The 20,137-nt window shown below is 40.4% G+C and overlaps 2 protein-coding genes and 1 long non-coding RNA gene across 13 annotated transcripts in view; 2 read left to right on the top strand and 1 right to left on the bottom strand.

Annotated features, from left to right (window-relative positions):
- Positions 1 to 3,961, top strand: part of LOC120802952 (pleckstrin homology domain-containing family A member 5-like) — a 247,344-nt gene extending 243,383 nt beyond the window's left edge. For all 10 annotated transcript variants that reach the window (XM_040151259.1, XM_040151188.1, XM_040151204.1 and 7 more), the window contains one exon: positions 513 to 3,961. In XM_040151259.1, the coding sequence (XP_040007193.1) occupies positions 513 to 547 (35 nt within the window). In that variant the 3' untranslated portion in view covers positions 548 to 3,961. The remainder of the gene's footprint in view (positions 1 to 512) is intronic.
- LOC120803052 overlaps positions 1 to 11,465 on the bottom strand; it is a 20,025-nt gene extending 8,560 nt beyond the window's left edge. The window contains exons 1-2 of one of the 2 annotated variants that reach the window (XR_005709282.1): positions 11,441 to 11,465; positions 9,660 to 9,820 (exon numbers count right to left, since the gene is read on the bottom strand). This is a non-coding gene — a long non-coding RNA (uncharacterized LOC120803052). Of the gene's footprint in view, positions 1 to 9,659; positions 9,821 to 9,928; positions 10,015 to 11,440 lie in introns of those variants that run through there. The other variant, XR_005709285.1, reaches the window with a different exon arrangement.
- aebp2 (AE binding protein 2) lies at positions 5,889 to 20,137 on the top strand. Its single transcript, XM_040151293.1, has 8 exons — positions 5,889 to 6,563; positions 13,789 to 14,020; positions 15,898 to 16,005; positions 16,186 to 16,372; positions 16,548 to 16,672; positions 16,944 to 17,011; positions 19,421 to 19,534; positions 19,664 to 20,137. The coding sequence occupies exons 1-8, from the start codon at positions 6,040 to 6,042 to the stop codon at positions 19,674 to 19,676; spliced, it is 1,371 nt and encodes a 456-aa protein (XP_040007227.1). The 5' UTR covers positions 5,889 to 6,039; the 3' UTR covers positions 19,677 to 20,137.

The raw sequence follows: 20,137 nt of genomic DNA, 5'->3' as shown, positions 1-20,137 counted from the left end.
AGGATGTTGGAACTTGATATTTTGCTTACAAATCTGCTCTAGACTTTCTCAACTCTTGACATGCAGATTTTTTTTTACTTTTTACCAGCACTGTTCCACCCATGGGGGCTAGCACTATGCTCACACTATGCAGAATTTTAAGGGACTCTTAGTAATATCAAAAGTGACACAAATGTGAACATCTATATACGTATCAACAGATTAGACTCATTTTAGCAGTTATTGTGGTTATTTTCGACAACTGCTCTAAAGATAATACACAGCAGTGTATACAACTGTACCCTTAAAAATATTGGGTGTCCATCCATTCAATTTTGTCTGGTAGTTCATCACTGTCATGAATCCTTTAAACCTTTCTGTTCAGATTTACTACAAAAGTCTAATGATTCCAAGTACTCGATCTGTTTTCACATATATGGCTTGATGTTTTTTCCTTGCTTAATTAATTACTGTGGAATCTTTTTGACTCGCACACTAATTTTCTACTGCCCCTTCTCTTCTCCTCCCTGCAGCGCAAACGTTCACCTTGGTGAGCAGTGACACGTGAGCGACGCCGACCTTGATATCCACACTGGCGTTCTGTAGAGCCCAAATGTAGCCAGCCTGCACAGAGCATGCTCCACGGCTTCTTGCGTTTACAACAGAACTACTTTGATACTACTGTTACATGCCCACAAGGAGACTGAGACTGAGAGGATGACAGCCCTGCTAACAGACTGAACAACACAAAAGACGGGCTGGCTTCACATCCAGACAGAGAGAAAGGCAGATGTACTGTATCTTTAGCACCTATTAGATCTGTCCATACTGATATGTCCTGAAGCTAAACATTAATTCCATGTTGTCATATTTGTCCCAAAACATTTATGCCTAAATATAAGATTGTGAAATGGTTTAGTTATACAAAAAAAAAAGGTTACATATGTTTTCTGCTTAAGCTGAAATATGTCTGAGTACGGCCAGATATGTTCTGCATGCCTGTATAAAAGATGAATCAGTCTGATGTTAAAATTACAACAGACAACATACAATCTTTTTGTTCTAAATGACTCGCCATCTATGCAGGAAAGGCAACCATACAATGTCAATTATTGAAAAAGAGGTTGTAGACCAAGGAAGAAGTGATTAACTCTAGTGTCAGTAATAGCTGAATAAGGAGTGTCCACTGTACAGGATTAGAGATACATCTGATTCAGCCATCTGTACTGGGTAGGTTTTACTGAGCACCGGTGCTGTGTGACAATGAACATCCCTCTCTGCACGGGTTCACACCTGGAGGCATGTGTACCCAGTACCGTCACAGTCTGATCGGTTTGCTGCTGGAGCTAATGATTTTGTTCTGTGGCTCAAGGGCCCCTCAGCAGTAGTAATGAGGGTAAGCCTAGTCTCCTCTTTGAGTCTTGGTTCCAATGCTGTTCCAATGTGTCAATCTGTTCTCTTTCCCTCTGATTTTACAAGTTGGATTTAACTTCTGAATAACTTCTTTAAGTGCTTCTTTTCCCAGCTTGGAGAAAAAATTCAGAAGACTCCACCTGTTGTCTGCCTTGGAGAAAGCGTTGTTTCTCTTCCTAAATCTCCCCCATTTGAGTAATACTTAAACATCAACTCATAATACAAATTCACTCACTACTGTCAGTTACTGGTATAAGTAATGGGCCTAGTAGCAAAAGTAGCAAAATAAAACAAAGGGACTGACAGACATGTTTCACAATATTATCTTCATTTGTCTTAATTTTGAGGTTTTACTCCATAGTATCAGCAGGAAGTCAGGCACATTCTCAGTGGGTGCTGGCCTCCACCAGGGCAACCCCACAGTTTCTTTTTTAATTTTTATGGACAGAATCCCCATAAGAACCCAGGGTTGAAGAGTGTTGAGTATGGAAGCCTCGGGATTGCATATCTGCTCTTTGGGGATCATGTAGTTCTGTTGGCTTTATCAGACCGTGACCTACAATGCCCACTGGGACAGTTTACAGCTGAGAGTGAAGCAGCTGAGAGACTCCAAGTCTGAGAGCATGGTACACTGCTGGAAGATAGAGTGAGTTGGTATTGGACGCTGGGTTTGGGAATGAGTTGTTGCCCAAGTGAATGAATTAAAGTATCTGGGGGTGTCCGTGCATGATGGGCACAATGGAAATCAAGACTGATTGGTGGATGGTGCTGGACTGTTGAGGTGAAGCTTTCGATTTACAAGATTGAGGACGCTAGCAGATGAAATGACTTTCATTGACAGGTTGGCCGGGCTCATCCTTAGCTCAGACATCAACAGGAAGCCCGGAGTAAATCTAATGCTACTTCCTATCAAAAGCAACCAGATGAGGTGGTTTAGGCATCTGACAAGGATGCATCCTGGACACCTCTCCTTAGTGGTTTTCCAGGCATGTCCAACTCGAAGCTGGTCATTAGGTAGAGGTATACACAAGGGAACAGCTCATCACTGCAACACTTTGACTAAAACGGCTACATTTGGTCAGGAACAGGACACTTTTTCCATTTCGATGGGCTGCAGCCTTATACAAGCCACTTGAAAATGTACAGTAGTTAGAGTGCATTATTACTTTCTGTTTTGCTGATTGATATTTGTCACTGCATTCTAGTTGGCAATCGTTAGAGAGTATTACCTGTGCAGTGGCCAGCTAGTCCAGGTGCAGAGTGCAATATAAACTCAAATTACCATGTTTTTAATTTTTTTATTTTTGGCCATTCATCCAGTAAGGATGAATAACATGTTTAAAAAAATGAATATGCAATCCTGTTCTGTTGGCTGTCAGTCTTTCACATCCTTGGGTCAGCTAGTCCATTGCCTTATGTTACCACTGACTCTAATTGGGTGTCAATTTTCTTTTTTTCTGTCTTTCTTTCATTTTTTATTAAGAGTTAGAGCTACAGTATAAATATAAATAATTAAACCATTTCACAATCTTGACTGTATGACTTGATTTGGGGATAATCTAGCTCCATAGAAACACGTTGCCAAATACATACACACATGTCAATATACAGAACTTCAGATACCTTACTAAGTATTAAAGTCATCTTAACATAATAATTATTAGAATTAGAATATTCTACTGATCTGGAGGAGGGGATGTTAGCTGTTACTGAGTTGCTGGAGGTGAGTGTACAGCTGTATATAGGAGCACTTGAGAAGTCTGCACGCAGATGGGCTGAGCACCAAAACTCGACACACATGCAGTGCTTTACTTTAACTCCAAAGTGACCGCTGATGGTCTTGGATTTTAACCTACTCTAATTTTAATACTTTGTGTTGATTTGAGACCAGAGGCTCCCTTATCGCTCTATTTTCACATCTTTTGCACCTGCAACATAACAGATTGTCCTTCATTGGAAATACATATATAAATATATAAAAAGTATATAAATAAACTTAAAGCAGGTTTTTACTTCAACAAGGTGCCACTTCATGCTGCTGTTTTTCTGTTTTTTTTTTGGTTTTTTTGGACAGAACTAAGTATCTTGCAGAAGTTGTGATTATTTATGTCGAGCGAACAGTCTGAATCTCCTGAAGGCTGTTGGATGACACACACAGTATGTGAATGTTCTGGATTTCCAGTCTGCTTTTTTTAGTTGTCTTTTTTCGTTTTTCTCTCTTTGGTTTACATTACTAGAAGCTATACAGTAAAGAGGCTGAGGACACGATACAGATTAGACATTTTGGATTTGAATCTGTTTTAGGTGGTGAAGATTCGGAGAATAGCACATGTACAAAGCAATAAGTAGGACTTTGGCGCTCCAGGACATAAAAGAAATTTAAAAAAGATGTATAAACTGTAAAACAAAAAAATAAAACAAGAAAGCATAATTTATGTACACCCTGAAAAGAAGATGAGCGAATATTATAACTATAAGAGGTTATTATTAATATCGATAGGGTCAATATGCAAAAAGTTCATACCCATCTGTTTTATATCATGTGAAATAAATGTTGATGTTCTTAAAACATGCTTGTAGCTGGGGTTTTTTTTCATACGTTAGCATGACGTCTGCTTTTAAAGATTCTGTGTTCCTTCTTTTTGGCTATTTATTTAACTCGGACTAAACCTATGGTTTGCAGTCTTAGACTTGTGACTCCTTAAAATGAATACAAGTGTACTTGAGGTTATAGACAATGGTTGTGAGCAGGGGAATTTTTCTTTCCCTGATAGTTTCAAGAGTTTTTAAAAGTGTGGAGAGGTGAAAATATCCATTATTTTACAAGAGAAAAAAAATAAAACAAAAGCTAGAAAGTATCATCCTAATTTAATGTAATAAAAAAAAAAAAGATTCTGTCCTTTTTGACCGTTTTGGCATTTGGTGGTGACTCAGATTTGTCATGGGACATCTTGGAGGGCACGACACCCAAGTTGGGAACCAGATGGCGAAAGACCCTGCACTAAGTGAGCACATACTGAAGGTTAAATACAAATACAGGATATACAGGAAGGCTCTTATCAAATATGTAGGCTTTTAGACATGGGGCCATGGTTGACATAAATACGACAAGGTTCCATTTACAAAAATATTGAGTGCATCCACTGCACCTACAGCCTGCACCCTCCACCGATCTGATACATTACACTGATCAAAAAGCAAACACATAATACAAAAAAACAACATGATGATGATAATGAATAATGTGTGCAACGGTTGAAAGTGAACGAAACAATGAATCGAATACTTGCCAATGAATTTCCTGTCAATCAACTAGACAATTATTTGACTGATTACTTTAGATGTAGTTGAAAGCTCTGAAAAAAAAAACCTAATACCTTGAGTTGGGATTGTTTTGTCAACTATTCCAAAATTCAAGAACGAACTTTCACACTTGATTTTTAAGCCAACAGGTACAACAGTCCTAAATGTGCTGTTGTTCATAGCAAACGCCATCTGACAATGAAGACCAAGGGATATGGTTCCAAGCTCGGGAAAGGGCAGAAGAAAAAAAAATCACGGCGCAAAAAAGCAAATTATCCTGACGCGGTGTATGTGCATGAACAGAAATTTAATATTTGACCATTATTACTATTATGTATGAATTAATAACCTGTGAGGAATATTCTGCAGCCTAATATACCTGAATTTTAATAATTCGAGAGGGCATCCTTTCTCCATATTAGAACAGGCAGTACAGGAGCAGGCCTTCATCTCAGTGCAACAAGTTGGCCTCTCAGATCCGCATGGTTCAGAGTATCCAGACTGACTGGACTCAGTCGTAGTTTGAAACAAGAACAGCTGCGGTACAGTCACGGCGGCTAAGACGGGCTAAAGAGACTAGCGGTCCCTTCAGGAATATGCACCTTGCTGAGATTAAAAAAAAAAAAAAAAAAAAACGTGCCCTTTCAGCACTTCTGAGTAGGATCATTTTTCTGTTTGTCGGAACACGTGGAGCTGAGAGGCCACAATGCCAAAGATCGTCTATGCTTACGAAGACGACTCACTCGTTTTATAACAAAACTTCAGTCTACTCCTCCTAGCGGTGCAACATTTTACTCGCCTTCTTTTTTGATTGTGTCCTTTATATCTCGCTATTTATCATATTAGGTGTTCAACCAAGCTCAAGAATACTGAATATGATAGGGAAATAAACGTATATTTTTTAGACTAGCTAAATGGGCTAAACTTGACTATAATCTATTTATTTTAAATAGATCCGTTTATAGATGTTTACACTCGTTTACATGTGATATCTACAAGTTACACTACAGCGTCAGAATTCGGGTTTTTTTCTGTTAGAGTCAAAATTTAAGGTGTAAACTTTATGAAATGGCTCGAGCAGAATTAATTATTTTGTAGGCACCTTTGCTCACAGATACTCTTAACTCAATATTAATATCAAAGTTATTGCTTTGATATTATCAAGCACTGAGTGAGATATCATTATAAATACACCAGCTTCGGCCATGCTGGGCCCCGACGTCATGCAAACCCCCTGCTGTGTTTTACGCTTGAAGCGGAGAGTGTGAGTGGAGGAAAGAGGGCAGCTTAAGGGCAACTTTTCGAGTGGAACATCACAAAAATAGATTTCTGTGCTGTTCGAAAATGGCTCAAATGACGTCCGAAGAGGCCGAGCAAGATTCTCAGCCGACGTCGGATCAAAACGGCACCGGTGAAACAGCAGAAACCGGCACAGACGAACAGGCCGTGCCGGACCTCAAAAAGGGACCGGGCGACAACAACGAGAACAGAGCAGGAATGGACGTGAACAGTGGCCGTGGTGCGTCGGAGGAGCACGGGGACAACCCATCTCGTGTTCTCGACGCCGACAAAGAAAGTGCCCCTCCGACCGAAAAAACAGACAGCGATGAAGGGGAACCCGGTGGTAAACTCTCTGAACCGGGGAAAAGTCCTGTTCAGGGGAGTTTGGCGAGTAGCATTGATTCTGCACAAGAGGGCTCCCGGGTGCTGAAACAAGAACAAAGAGAGGCGAAGAACGTGTCCTCCTCACTGCCTACCGACCGCACAAAGACCGCGGAGAAAGCCGAGCACGGCACCAAGAGACGGGCCAGCGTGGAACTGACCTCTTCGGATGGAGAGCCGCTCAGTCGGATGGATTCAGAAGACAGGTCTGTTGAAGTAGTAAGCTGTATGAAGAGGCCTACACTGATTTCCAGAACAACCCAGAGGTGGTGTTAGGTCACGACACGATGCCAAGTTCATTGATTTGAAGTGTTAGCTAAGGGCATTTTGCTTACAGGTTAAATTGCTTCGCCTCCGCCAGGCAGTATAGTTCTTTAACAGAGCTATACGACGTGCCTGTCTGCCATTTAGTTCGTACTAGCCCACCTGTTTGTTTGGAAGTGGTGTCTCTGATCCAAACAGTTAAAATGATACAAACTCCAGCTGTTCTTGTTTTACTAAAATAATGGTATGGGGAAAGGAGAGGGCACATCAGCCCTGGTGGATGATAGTCATGGAGGCTGCTCTATTAAATTACGACACCTCTTCTCCCTTTAACCCTGCTGCTGTAGAGGTTGTAGTACAACTGAACTGACTGGACACCGTAACTTCTGTGAAGACTGGGGAGAGGGGCCCCGGCCAGTTGTTGGCCAGTGACCCCTTAAGACAAAGGGATGTTGACTAGTGAAAGCTTGGATGATTTTGTTTTCTTATTTGAAAACTTTTTCAGGGGATTGATTTTTAAAGAGGTAAAGTCATTAAGTAGTTAACAAGGTGGGGAAAAAAAGCAAATGTGAGAGGAAAGCCTGAAGGGAAAAACCTAATTTTATGGAGCAGATATGTTTTTGTTTTTTTCCCTGCTTTCTATCCTCATAATCGTCTCACGACCCCTCATGTTTATATGCAAACTCTTGTGGTGGTCCCTACACCCATGTGTGGAACCACTGCTGTAGGGAATAAGTGACTGTCCAGGCACATGGCTGTACTCAGTCAGGCATTTGGAAACCTTAATGTTAGCCCGACTAAAATAATCTTCAAAATCAATCTCCTTTTTGCTTACAAGTTTGTTAAACGCTCACACATTTGACCAGTGAATCAGAAGGGGAAAAAATGAAATATGAGGAGAAATTGCAGTCAGTATTTGTTAGAAAGCAGATGTTTGCCATGTGAGTATGCTTTTTTTAATGCAAACATAACACTTCCTGCAGCTGTTTCCTAGTAAAAGCCTTCCAGCAGCTTGAATTGATTGTGGATATTTTACCAGGGAGCAGCTGCAGAAAGTGTTGCGATATCGTCACTGGGCTCAGTGCTTCTTTATCATTGGGGTATAATTAATGTTAGGGTTTAACTGACGTTGGAAGGTGCTCTCTTGTTACATGTGGACTTTTTTCAGCTTTCTTTTGGCAGGTCGGGTTTTAACAGGTGAACAGGTGGTGAACTGCAGGTACTTATTGTATTTTAGGCAAACCCCCCAGACTTGCACGGTGAATTCTTGCTATTGCTGTGGCCTTTCTGCCCACCCTGTAATGTACCTCCTTAGCAGGGAAACCCCTGAGGTAGATGCCGCCGGGAATTGATACAGAGCTCTGCATAAGCAGCAATGTGGCTTGCAGTGGTGGAGATTGACAGCGAATTAATCAACACACACACAGACACTAACAAAGTATCTCAAATTTCCCTCCAGTAACACGTTCTCTGTAATCTATCACATTTTCTCTGGTATAAAAAATGTAAACTTTGATTATTAGATAAAATGGTGTAGCAGGCATTTGGAGAGAAGACAGTCCTCTTTGAAACAACGAATGGGGCTGTGTTAGTAGAGGTGTGTTGCTTTGCCCTTCTTTCTTGGTAAGACATGAAATCCAGTCCAGGAAGTCCATTTTTAGTTCCAGGTCCATTAATTTGAAGCTTTATCAGATGCTAAAACACTGCTTGGCGGTTTATGACACAGGAATCTACACCTCTGGAAAATGATTACAGCCAAAATTATTTTATCTTTTGTCACAGCCATCACAAGGTAAACAGCAGAAACACTTTGTTCATGTTACTAAGTAATCTACCAGGAATGTGTACTACTGCAGCGCTCAAAGGCCAGAAAAGTGTTTGCTATTTTTCAAGCAAAATTGCCAAACGCTTAGTAGTTTCAGCTTCTCATATGAGAGGATTTGATGCTTTCCTTAGTGGTACATATAGTAAACTGAATATCTTTGGGTGCTGAACTGTTGGTCAGACTAAACACAAGACATCTGAAGACGTCTCCTTGAGCTGTGGGAAATTACAGCTGGCATTTTCACTATTTTCTGAGATTTTATAGACCAAAAAAAAGATTAAAAATAAGTCGTAAAAAAAGTAAAACAGTCGGCCAATTTATCAATGGAAATCATTAGTTGCATCCCTAGTGCAGGCTTCCTCACGCTTGAACATTTCCTTTTTTTTTTTTTTTTTAAGCCCATTGAGCAAGTTCAGTAGAGTCCTAGGCCGGTTGAGAGCATGCGCGCTTGAGACTTCCTGTTGCCTGGCTGGGTGTCTTCCTGTTGGCTTACTGCACACATGAATGGGATAAAATAATTTAATTATACTTCTCTTCTAGGCTCTCCAAATGTTACTGAACCGAGTAATAAAATTCTTGTCAGACAAAGAGGCATATCAGGGGATTTGGTGATGCCCAGAAAAATGTATTCGCTGTTTTTACAGCTGCTCCTTTTTCTAATGATTGTGTATGGGGAATAAAGTCTCTCTGGGCCAATGTGCGTCATGTCATCCTGCAACACAGACTGTGGCCACTATGAAATATCCCCACAGCCCAGTGCTGCTCCTGGGGGGTTGATCAGCACCCCCACTGTGTCAGTGGACTAGTCTTATTGAAATGAATGCATGGGGCTGCAATTTTTTTGCATGCAGGGCTAATACTAGTCTAAACGTGGCCTTATTGCGGATAATGTAAATGTTAGAGATGCACCGATCCAACTTTTCTCTTTAAATTCTTCAACTTGTCCAGTGTGTTACATTGGACAAGTTGAAGGCAGGTTGTGCTGTGGCATGACTGGTGTTGTGTAGAGAGATAGACTTTCAAACTTTTACCGAACTGCTGTGATCAGAGCTCATGCTGTACTCTCTGTCCTTTTGTGTGTTTTGTAGAACATCTAAGGGAAAAGATTTTTCATTTCAAACACTTCAAAATATTTTCCTAACAAGAAGAATGAAAAGAAAAAAATGCTTTTAGGAAAACAATATTGAGCCAGTGTTTGGTAATGTTAGCTTACCCTGAATGCCGCTGTCAGCACTGGCATGGCATTGTCTTCACAACATCGTTTTCTCGGTAAAGGCCTGCCTCTGCGTTCACATTAAAAGGAATTTATTGTGAAGCACATGCAGGAGGGATGATTTGGTATCAGCAGTAGATCCAGGCATGAACATTTGCTCTCTGCAGTAAATGAACAGAGCAGAATAGGAAACTATTTAATTTAATTCGTATGGTCCATTTGCGCTGATTTCGATCCAGTATTTGGATCTGTGCATCTGTAGTACATACTCCAATGAAGTCCTCATCTTAATCTGATCATTCAAAATAATGCATTCGGGCTGTGATTAGGGCTGTGGTTATTGATGGATTTTTTTTCTGTTCCCCCACTACGTGTTTTTCTCTGCTGCTCATTCTGAACTTTGTACATTTCTCAATTCATTAGAAAGTGAACTTCCCCTCAAGGCCTCTGTGACATATTGAAACGGTGTTAATCAGCATAGTTGTGATATTGTGAGCGTAATCCTTAACTTTTGCTCATCTAACCACACTCTGTACATAAGCATCAGTCATGCCAACAAAGTGGAAAATGACTGAACTGACACATTCTGTTGTGAAACCTGTACTGTACACCCCTACACTGCTGCTTATTAGGTACACTATGAGTAACAGTACAGTGTTTCTAAAGCAGCAGTGGATCACTGGAAGCTCCACTACTCATAGACCGATTTCCGTTTGATTACAGGAAATTTAACTAACTATTGTCCCATGGCATTTTCAAGCTCCCTATTGATTAAGTATTTTTGCAATAGTTCTTTATTTGTCCATAGGTAAACATTGACAAAACATGAATCGGTATTATCTAATTGGAGACATTACTAGCAGTTGCACAATTGCTGTATATGTATAAGAAATATTTAGCTACTGAATGTTGTAGGGGGGAATTTCCCAATCAGGTTTGTCTCCAGCTTTTGGAGATACCACATTTGAACTCAAGCATGATATATGAAGCTTGAATCAGACAGGTTTGATATCAGCTGTTGAGTCATTATGCCTGAAAACTAGGCCGCCACCCACTATAAGCTTTTATGAGTTAAAAAGAGAGGCAGATTTCCTTGTGACTAAAAAGCGCACACAGACCTAAAACTGAGCCTACTTACAAAATGATCCAAAGCACAGTTACCTCTGCTCCACGTTTCTACATTTCCTGGATTTTTAGGGTCACAACTAATGAGTAATGTTTATTACTGATTACTCTGCTGATTGTTTGGTCCATGAAATGTAAGAACATAGTGAAAAAATGCTAATCCCAGTTTCTCAAAGCCCAAGGTGGTATTTTCATACTGCTTGTTTTGTCAAACCCTCAGTCTAAAATGCAAAGAGATGCAGTTTACTATTATATAAGACAAAAAACAACAGTAAATTCAAACATTTGGGAAGTTAAAACCAGGATTTTTGTTAATTGAAAATTGTTGTTTTTACACTTCTTCTGATTAAACAAGCTAGATGTTATGGTTTAATAGACTGCAAACATTTTGACTTGTCCTAGCAGGAAAACCAAGTCATAACTATTAACACTAATAATCGTTCTGTTCCATTTAGGTTTTCCAGTAAGGCATGACAATGAGCCAGCATTCACAGTATCAGGGCTCTGAAACATGCACAACTAAATAGAATGCAGTGACGATTAATGTTAATAGTCACACCTGTGCTTTTCCTGGCTTTGATATGTTAAAATGTATGCCATGGAAAAGGTCTATTAGTTAGTAAGCTTTAGAGGTGCTGGTAGGTGGATTTCATTACCTTTTAAAGAGAGACAGGCCAGCTGTTACAGTTTCTGTTTTTGCTGGACTGCAACAGCGGGGCCAGCCCTATAAATGCGAAAGTGAGTGAGTGATGAAGTTACACCATTGGTCAGCCGAATGCCGCATGACTGAGTACTAAAGTTACACCATTGGTTGGCTGGCCGAGTGTTGGAGTTTCCCCCTTTGCCGTTCCTCTTTCAAAATGAATTGGCACAAACAGTTTCTATTACATCATCATGGGGGCATTTATAGGCAGTGACCAACTTAGAACCTTTGTTGCTAAATATAGAGACTTTTCACACCCCTTTAGTGACTTTTCTTCACAAAAGCACCTGGCAACTTTTTAAACAAACCTTAGCTACTTTCTGTAGACGATCCGCATACACACCTCTTTATGCATCTCATTCAGTTGACCCCATGCCAGCTGAAAACTGTGAGGGGTCATTGAGAGCTCAAAAAAGCTAGTACATGGACATTGGGTGGAGTTTTTTGGTATTTTACCTCGGGCAGTTGCAAATGGTTACACTTATTTTATTACATTATTAATAAAATGTATTATTAGTAAATGTAGAACAGTTTCAGCACATGGTTATAGGGGCAGGCATTTTAAGTATTGACATTATAGTTGACATCCTTTTCCTTACTGTTTGCAGGTGTTTAATCCCAAACATAAATCTACACATGGTCACTAATTTATCTGAAACACAATTTCAAGTTGAACACACCTCAGCAAGCAAAGTTTTTACCCAATAGGGCTGATGGATTTCGAAATGTACTGTTCACTTCGGCTAATTTATCAACCGTATATTATTTTCAACATAAATAGGAGCCTTTGAACAGTGTATTTTATTTTATTTTATTTTTTAACCTTGAAAATGGCTAATAGAGGAGAGAAACCCCATAAAAAATAGATAAGACAATATGCTGACTGCCTTAAGAACTATTTGGCTGCCTCTCAGCTTCTGGTAATCCTGCTGCTGTGGCAGCTGTAAGACTACACTGCAACTTTTGTTCCCATACAAAGTGGCAGTTGGACACTGGTGGTGTGTGTGTGTGTGTGTTTGTGTGTGTGTGAAGGATGTACAGTAAATGTGCGTGTTTCAGAGGTGTTAGTCCTCTTGTAGGATGGGTAAACTCGGCCCCCACAGGGAACCAGTATGGACAGTGATCAGAGCAGATGGTCATCTGGCTTGGTGTGTGCATGCATGCACTTTGTTTTAGACAGATGTTCAACCTTCTAACAGACAGTGGTTTCAGTTCATTTCAGTACACTTTGAATGTCAGCTTAAACCTGTTCGAGAGGACAATTCAGCAGTAATGACAGTCTATGTGATTTGTAGGTTTTGAGCTAAAACATGCAAAGCCAACTGTACTGTGCTTAAACACTCCTTTTGGTGAACTTTTCTTCTGGCAGGACTCTTTCCACAATTTGCCTGTCTCAGAAAAATTTCTTTTGTTTTAAAAAAAAAAAATAAAAATAAAATTATAATAAAAAAATTAAGTCAGTTGCCACCTGCAGTGATATGTTATTTGAATGTCAAGTTCCAATTAGTTTATCACAAAACAAACTACAACTCCCTGCCATCTGTTTGCTTTTTCTATCAGACTGATGACATTGAATGATTTTTTTTTTCCTAATTCTTTCTAAGAATTGGTTTTTATTTTTTTTTTTTTTTTTTATTAGTTTAGTTATTTTGGTTAAGTATTTTGATCTCTAGGTAATAATTGTTGTATGCTCCCTTTATGTCTGATGATATTGATATTCCTGTAGATTAAAGGTTAATTCCCTTTTCTTCTCTCAACCACAACCTTCCTTGTGGCTTGTGTATGTCCATTCTGTGCTATTTTTACACCTGCTTTTTTGCTTGATGTATACACCCCATGTCTGGGAAAGAATACATCAAATTTACACCCGCAACTGCCACAGTCTGGCCCACAGTGACCTCCTGCATGATTTTCTTCTAAAATCGCAGTAATGCAATCCAGCACTTGGATTTCTCCCAGTGGAATGATATTGCAGTAAATACACCCGGTCTGGGATCAATTGTGTAGTTTGTGCACAATCATGTTAACATAACAGTCTGGGACAAAAAGTGTCTTGTTGTGTGAGCAGGACAGCATCTGCTTCTGAGAAGCCTTGTAATCTGCATTTGGCTTCAGTCAGATGATATACTGTATGTTCTGTAAGTTGATATTTTTCTGCAGCGACAGCTTCCTTCTTATTTCCTGGAGTTTACTTGTGTATTTGTGATTTTATTTTGTCAGGACTATTTGTATTATTGTCTTATCTTTTTGTCTTCTCTTTTTGTTTGTATGTTTGTGTGTGTGTACATGGGCACGCTCCAGTATCAGCAGCACCCTGATGGACATGGAGAGCACAGCGTCCAGTGGTCGCTCCACCCCAGCCATGCTCAACGGGCACAGCGGGGGTGCGGTGTCTGGGAGCAGCCTTGTGCCAGCGGGGGGCAAGTCTCTGAGCTACACATGCTGCTGGGATCACTGCCAGCTGCTGTTCCCCAGCAGCCCCGACCTGGCAGAACACATCAGAGCCACACATGTGGACGGACAGAGAGGAGGGGTCAGTGTCTTACTGTCAGGCTACTGTATGGGTGTGCTGCTCCCAAGGGCGTCTTAATGTAATTAATTTTATTTAGAAAGGTGAAGGCACTTTCCTTTTAAAATGCATGTGTGAGTCCTTCTTGAAGAAAGCAGCAGTTACAGTGAGAACATAATCTGATCCAACCACAAAATGCAGAGTTCCGTAGAAATAAATGCACAGTGAGCATTTGAGAGTCAGCTTTGGCTAGTAAACCAAAACAAGACTGCAGTTAGTAACTAACTGTTCAGAGAATGGAAGCTCACTGGTGAAACACAGGAACAGAAACTTGCCAACTAATTTCCAGAATTTTTGAGACCTTTTGTGAGGCTTTGGTCAAGGTTGGTTTCTACTGTATTTTAGATATGTGTCATTAAAGTTCAACAGTGGGACCAACAGTACTATCTATTCACTAGTCCATTTTAATTTGCTGTTTGGTGCAGATGTTGATTCTCTCATTATTTAGATTGAGTTGTCATGTAATAAGCCCTATTCCAGATTGAGTAATTGAACAGATAAGAAATCTTCCATATTAACCCTAATAATACGTAACAGGAAGTCCTTCCATTAAAGCGTCATGTAAATTGCACATTTGTGTAGCTTGTCTGTCAGTGTCAGGTTCTTGGAAGCTGTGGATATGATGTCCTCTGACAGTTAGCATTTACAGTGTCTCTTTTAATTCCTCATCGGTGACACCCGCATTTCTTGGCTGCGTGACAGATTCAGCTTCAGTCCCTGGAGTGTTTCTGCGGTAAAGATTTCAGGAGATGCTTTGGACTCATTTACTCATCATGAATTTATTCCCCCTGGTGGCAAAACATGTTACACCAGCCGTCAGAAACTCCTGTAGGTTAAACTGGACTACTGAAAACCCTTGCAGAGCTAACTTACTCTGAAAGACTCACTGTCAGCAGACCTGAAGACATTTGGCAGCCTAGCAACATGAAGGCTACAAATAACCTATAATGCAACACACTCTGTGGGAGACACTCTTTCTATTTAAAAACAATATCACATTGTGTGATAGTATGTAACCATCTAATCCTTGAACATAGTAAAACCACTGCTTTTTCAAACATAATATCCAGAAAAAATACTGTCATGTATTCAGGCCTATATGGTATTTTTAGAAAGTTGTCCAAGCTGTGTAGCACATCCTTTATTTTCCCCCCATATGCTAAGGTACTGATAATTTTTTAATATTTCTCCATATAATTTGGAATCCGGATCCTTTTTTAATAATTGTATTTCATATGATTGATGTTTTGCCTGCTCTGTCTGGCTGTGTTGTAACCCCATTTTTGCCAGATGCTGAGAAATCTTTTGGTTTCTAAACACTGACCCCAGTTCCTTCAGGATGGACTCTTCCACGCAAATAATAAGGGCCTTGGTTGGTCTAGCAAGTGTTCTCAATTGTTTTTTGTTTTTTTTTAGAAAGGACTTCAGTAGTAAAATGGTGGACACTGTTTATGTTTTTGTTGTAGTCATCCTTGTTATTTGACATTACATTTGCTTGACCAATCACAATAGATAACACTGCCTCCTCCTCTGAAAGTACCTAGAACTTGCATTTTAGTATCACCTGCTGATCAGTTCCCAGAAGTCGTCCCCAAAGCAGGTGGAGAAAATTGGAAACAAAAGCAGAACCGGATACACGTTGTTACATTCGGTTAAGTTGCTGCTGTGGAAAAGGGAGGAGAACTCCAGACCGCTATGGGTGGTGGACCAAAGGCCACTTGTCTGAATAATACACATCAAGCTTTTTCGAAAAGTTATATAATTTTGGAAAACTACTAGTACTACCTGTCTTTCTGTGTATTGACTATTTGTGCGTGCTTGCTTGTGTATGTTCCGCACAGGTGTTTGTGTGTTTGTGGAAGGGCTGTAAAGTGTACAACACACCATCAACCAGTCAGAGCTGGCTGCAGAGACACATGCTGACCCACAGCGGGGACAAACCATTCAAGGTGACAGCACACATCTCATCTACCAGCCCAAGTCCACTTTATTACAATTACATCACACCGGTCAAATCAGTCCGTCATGAACCAGATTGGAGAAATATACACGTGTAATACTGTGGACCTGAAATTACTGTCTGCATCGCCTTGGTTAACTGAAACTATAAATCTTCTGTTTTCCTGCAGTGTGTAGTAGGGGGCTGCAACGCCACCTTTGCATCTCAGGGGGGGCTGGCACGTCACGTCCCCACTCACTTCAGCTCGCAGAGTTCATCCAAAGTGTCCAATCAGGGCAAAGTGAAGGAGGAGTCTCCATCCAAGGCCGGCCTTAACAAGAGGAGGAAGCTCAAGAACAAACACAGGCGCTCGCTCCGTATGAACAATACACACACACACACACTAAGTTTGTGTTTAGAACAGTGTGAAAATGTGGCATTGTACACTCTGTGTGTGTGTCTGTGTGTGTGTGTATATATATTTGTGTATATGTGTGTGTGTGTGTGTGTGTGTGTGTATATAAAATTTTATTTATTTATTTTTATTTCCAGCCCGACCTCATGACTTCTTTGATGCTCAGACCATGGACGCTATTCGTCATCGAGCCATCTGCCTCAACCTGGCAACACACATCGAGAGCCTGGGTAATGGACACAGCGTGGTCTTCCACAGCACGGTAGGCTCTCACGCGCACGGGCACACCCAAACCCAGTCCCTGAATTCTGTAGAACATATATCATTCGATTTTAGCTTGAACAGCTGTTGGGTCAGAGAGAATATGAACAGTGATTCCTGACCAAGGAGTCACTGATGGGTGTGTTTATAATCGGTGCCAAGTTGATTAGGACCTGAATCATTACATTTTTCTTAGCTTTCGTAAAAGCAGTGGAGGGGATAAGAGCTGACATTACTTTCATGTCTGTGTGTGTGTGTGTTTTGTGTTTCAGGTAATAGCCAGGAGGAAAGAGGACTCTGGGAAAGTAAAGGTCCTGTTGCACTGGACACCTGAAGACATGTAAGACCAGCTCTTCTCTCTTTCTCCTCCTGTTATCACTCTCTCCGTCTTCACCTCTCCTCCTGGTCTGCTTTCCTCAGCCTCTTTTGGCAGTTGGGGGGGGTGCTGGACTCAACGTCTTGATGACTGATCGGCGATGGATAATGGCATCGTCCAACAGCCAAACCCTAATAACGACAGTTTATACAGTGAGAATATCTGGAGTACAGCTAACATTTTTTTTTTTTTTTTTACTTTAAAAAACAATCTCCAAATCCCATTTGATCTGGATAGTCTAAATAAACTCTGTCCTGTTAGCAGGATTATGGTGGGGAGTTCTCAGGGTACTTTCCCGCCTAATCTGTTTGCTGTGGTCAAAACTAACTCTGTGTTTGCCCATGTAGTGCCATTTGTTCAAAGCTGCTGTTGTGAAAGCTGTCAGTTGAACTCTGATGTGGACCAGAGAACTGGGCTGAGTCCATTTGAAAAGGAGGGTTTCAGTCCACTTTGTTTATGGTCTGAAAGCAAACGGACCAAATAGTAATTTCTGATAGTAAATATATGATTGATATGGATTTAAAAGCTGAACTAACAATAAATCCATATGATGATTGTGAACTCTTCAGGATGGGACATTAAAGTATAAGAAACATTTATATAAAGGATTGGGTAACCATACTAACATGTATGCACGTCAGTAGAAAACTGTTGTTATGCCTCTGTGCCTGTGACAGCCGTGGCCGGAGGCACTATGTTTTCCGGGTTGTCTGTCCGTCTGTCCCATTCTTGTGAACGGGATATTTCAGGAATGTTTAGGGGAAATTTCTTCAACTTTGGCACAGTCAGTCACTTGGACTCAGGGATGAACTGATTAGATTTTGGTGATCAAAGGTCAAGGTCATTCTGACCTCACAAAAAAGGTTTTTGGTCATAACACAATAATTGTGTGTTAATATGCTATATGCTTAATATACTTAATGCTTTTTCTTAAAGTCTTTACTACATATATTATGAGTACGGACCGTAGGGCGGTCAACGAATATACTACATTTAATTACACGGTCAGATTGTTTTTAAAAAAAAAAAAAAATAGTTGATTGTGAAAATTAATATTTCTTTTTGGGGAGAAAATATAAGAAGCACTACAGAGGCTGTTTGCCTCGCAAGCTCTTGTGTGAGCCTGGGCCGCTAAACTGAATGCACTGCATGACGGACAGGAGTCACACAATGTCACTTTCATTGATTGAAAAGTGGAAGTAGGTCAAGCTAAAATGAGCAAATAATTCAACAGCAACCATGTGGTAATGCTGGCAGAGAGTTCACAACCCAACTCGGCCACAGAGAGGGAATTGGACTCCGGGAAATCCAAAAAAAAAAAAAACCCCGTTTGGAAATACTTCAGATTTTGGTCAGTAGACGGCAAGATTGTGGAACCTCAAGATAAAGTTGTACACAGGATATTTAAGCAACAGTTAGCCTAGAATTCCAGCACTAGCAACCTGAGAGCACATCTTGAAATGATGCAGCGAAGTAGTTATGTCTCTTGTATTATTTTGCACTCCCCAGTTGTTTGTTGCTTGTTTGGCCAGGCAGCCAGCTCTGGGAAAAGTCCTGGTTGTCGCACACTTCTTCGTTGAAGAATTATTGAGGCCACTGTGCTCTTAAGAACCTTCAATGCAGCAGATTTTTTTTTTTTTGCAGTCTTCCACAGATCTGTGCTTTGATACAATCCTGTTTCTGAGTTCTGCAGGCAGTTCCTTCGACCTCATGGCTTGGTTTTTGCTCTGATGTGCATTGTCAGCTGAGACCTTAGATAGATGGGTGTGTGCCTTTCCAAATGGCGTCCAATCAACTGAATTTACCACAGGTTGACTCCCTTCAGGGTGTAGAAACATCTCAAAGATGATCAAGAGAAATAGGAGGCACCTGAACTAAATATCTAGTGTCACAGCAAAGGGTCTGAATAGTCATGTCAATTTGATATTTCAGTCTTTCCTTTTCAATAATTTGCCAAAAATTCTGTTTTGGCTTTTCCATTATGGGGTATTGAGTTCAGACTGAGGGGAAAATTAATTGAAACGATTTTAGCATAAGGCTGCAACATAAAATATAAAAAGTGAATTGGTTTGAGTACTTTCTGAATGCACTGCATATTTAATATGTAGTCAGTGATTAGGACAGTGATTATGAAAACAGGTTTGAGCTGTTGACCTGACGGTTTCAGTCTCTCTAGAAATGTAAGTTCAGCCTCATCTCTTTGAAAGCATGTTTCAGATGCTGCATAATGAATGTATGTCTCTAACCCACTGTCACAAAATCACACTGTTACACATGAGGAGAAATAAAAGAATTATGATTAGCTTTAGTTAAAGCTTAGATCAAGAAATCGTACGTATTCTTGAAACTTCTGTCTGTGTGTGTCTCTGTCAGACTGCCAGACGTGTGGGTGAATGAGAGCGACAGACTGCAGCAGAAAACCAAGGTGGTTCATCTGTCAAAGCTTCCCACAGACACAGCTGTACTTCTGGACCCCAACATCTACAGGTGTGTGTGTGTGTGTGAGAGCAAAGATATCCAGTCTGGCCAACAAAACTCTGATCAAAGCTCATTTTCAACACACTAAAGCTCTAGTTTGGGACACTGAAAAATAATCTGAACCATTTTCTCCCACAGGATGTTCTTCTAACACCGCCAGAGTAGCTCCATTGTCACTTCCTGCTAGTCAAACCTTGAGAAGGAGGACATTTCCTTGTCCCTTCGTCTCCATCTCCACGTTCCTCTTCTCCCAGAGGATGCAGGGAGTGTAGTGATTTGTTTGTCATGGCTGTCTGAGGCCTTCAGTGTTTTCTCATTAGGTGCTGAGTTTACTGAGGACGCGTAGGGCAAGATGTTGCTTGTTTTAGGTAACACAACTAGACTGAAAACTAACTGACAGAGCTGTAACTGTAGACATGTGTAGAAAGAAGCTGTCTTTGTAAATACTTGAGATTTGTAATATATTTTTATACTTTGAATTTTTTACTGTACTGTAGATAGATGTCTTTTTTCCAAACATTTTTAAATAGATGTTTTAAAAACTGATAATATTGATCATGCATATAGCTGGCATTTCTCTGGTTTGATGTCATTAAACTTTTCCAACCTCCA

This window comes from Xiphias gladius, chromosome 2 (genome assembly GCF_016859285.1).
Source record: "Xiphias gladius isolate SHS-SW01 ecotype Sanya breed wild chromosome 2, ASM1685928v1, whole genome shotgun sequence".
NCBI lineage: Eukaryota > Metazoa > Chordata > Actinopteri > Istiophoriformes > Xiphiidae > Xiphias > Xiphias gladius.
Note: the sequence above shows the minus strand (reverse complement) of the source record. Positions and strands in the feature narration are given on the sequence as shown.

Bases quoted from the DNA above. Each gene is read 5' to 3' on its own strand.
- aebp2 (XM_040151293.1), top strand. From the start codon at position 6,040: ATGGCTCAAATGACGTCCGAAGAGGCCGAGCAAGATTCTCAGCCGACG. The intron at 16,673-16,943 runs GTAGGCTCTCAC...TTTGTGTTTCAG, and splicing joins GCGTGGTCTTCCACAGCACG to GTAATAGCCAGGAGGAAAGA. The intron at 17,012-19,420 runs GTAAGACCAGCT...TGTCTCTGTCAG, and splicing joins CACTGGACACCTGAAGACAT to ACTGCCAGACGTGTGGGTGA.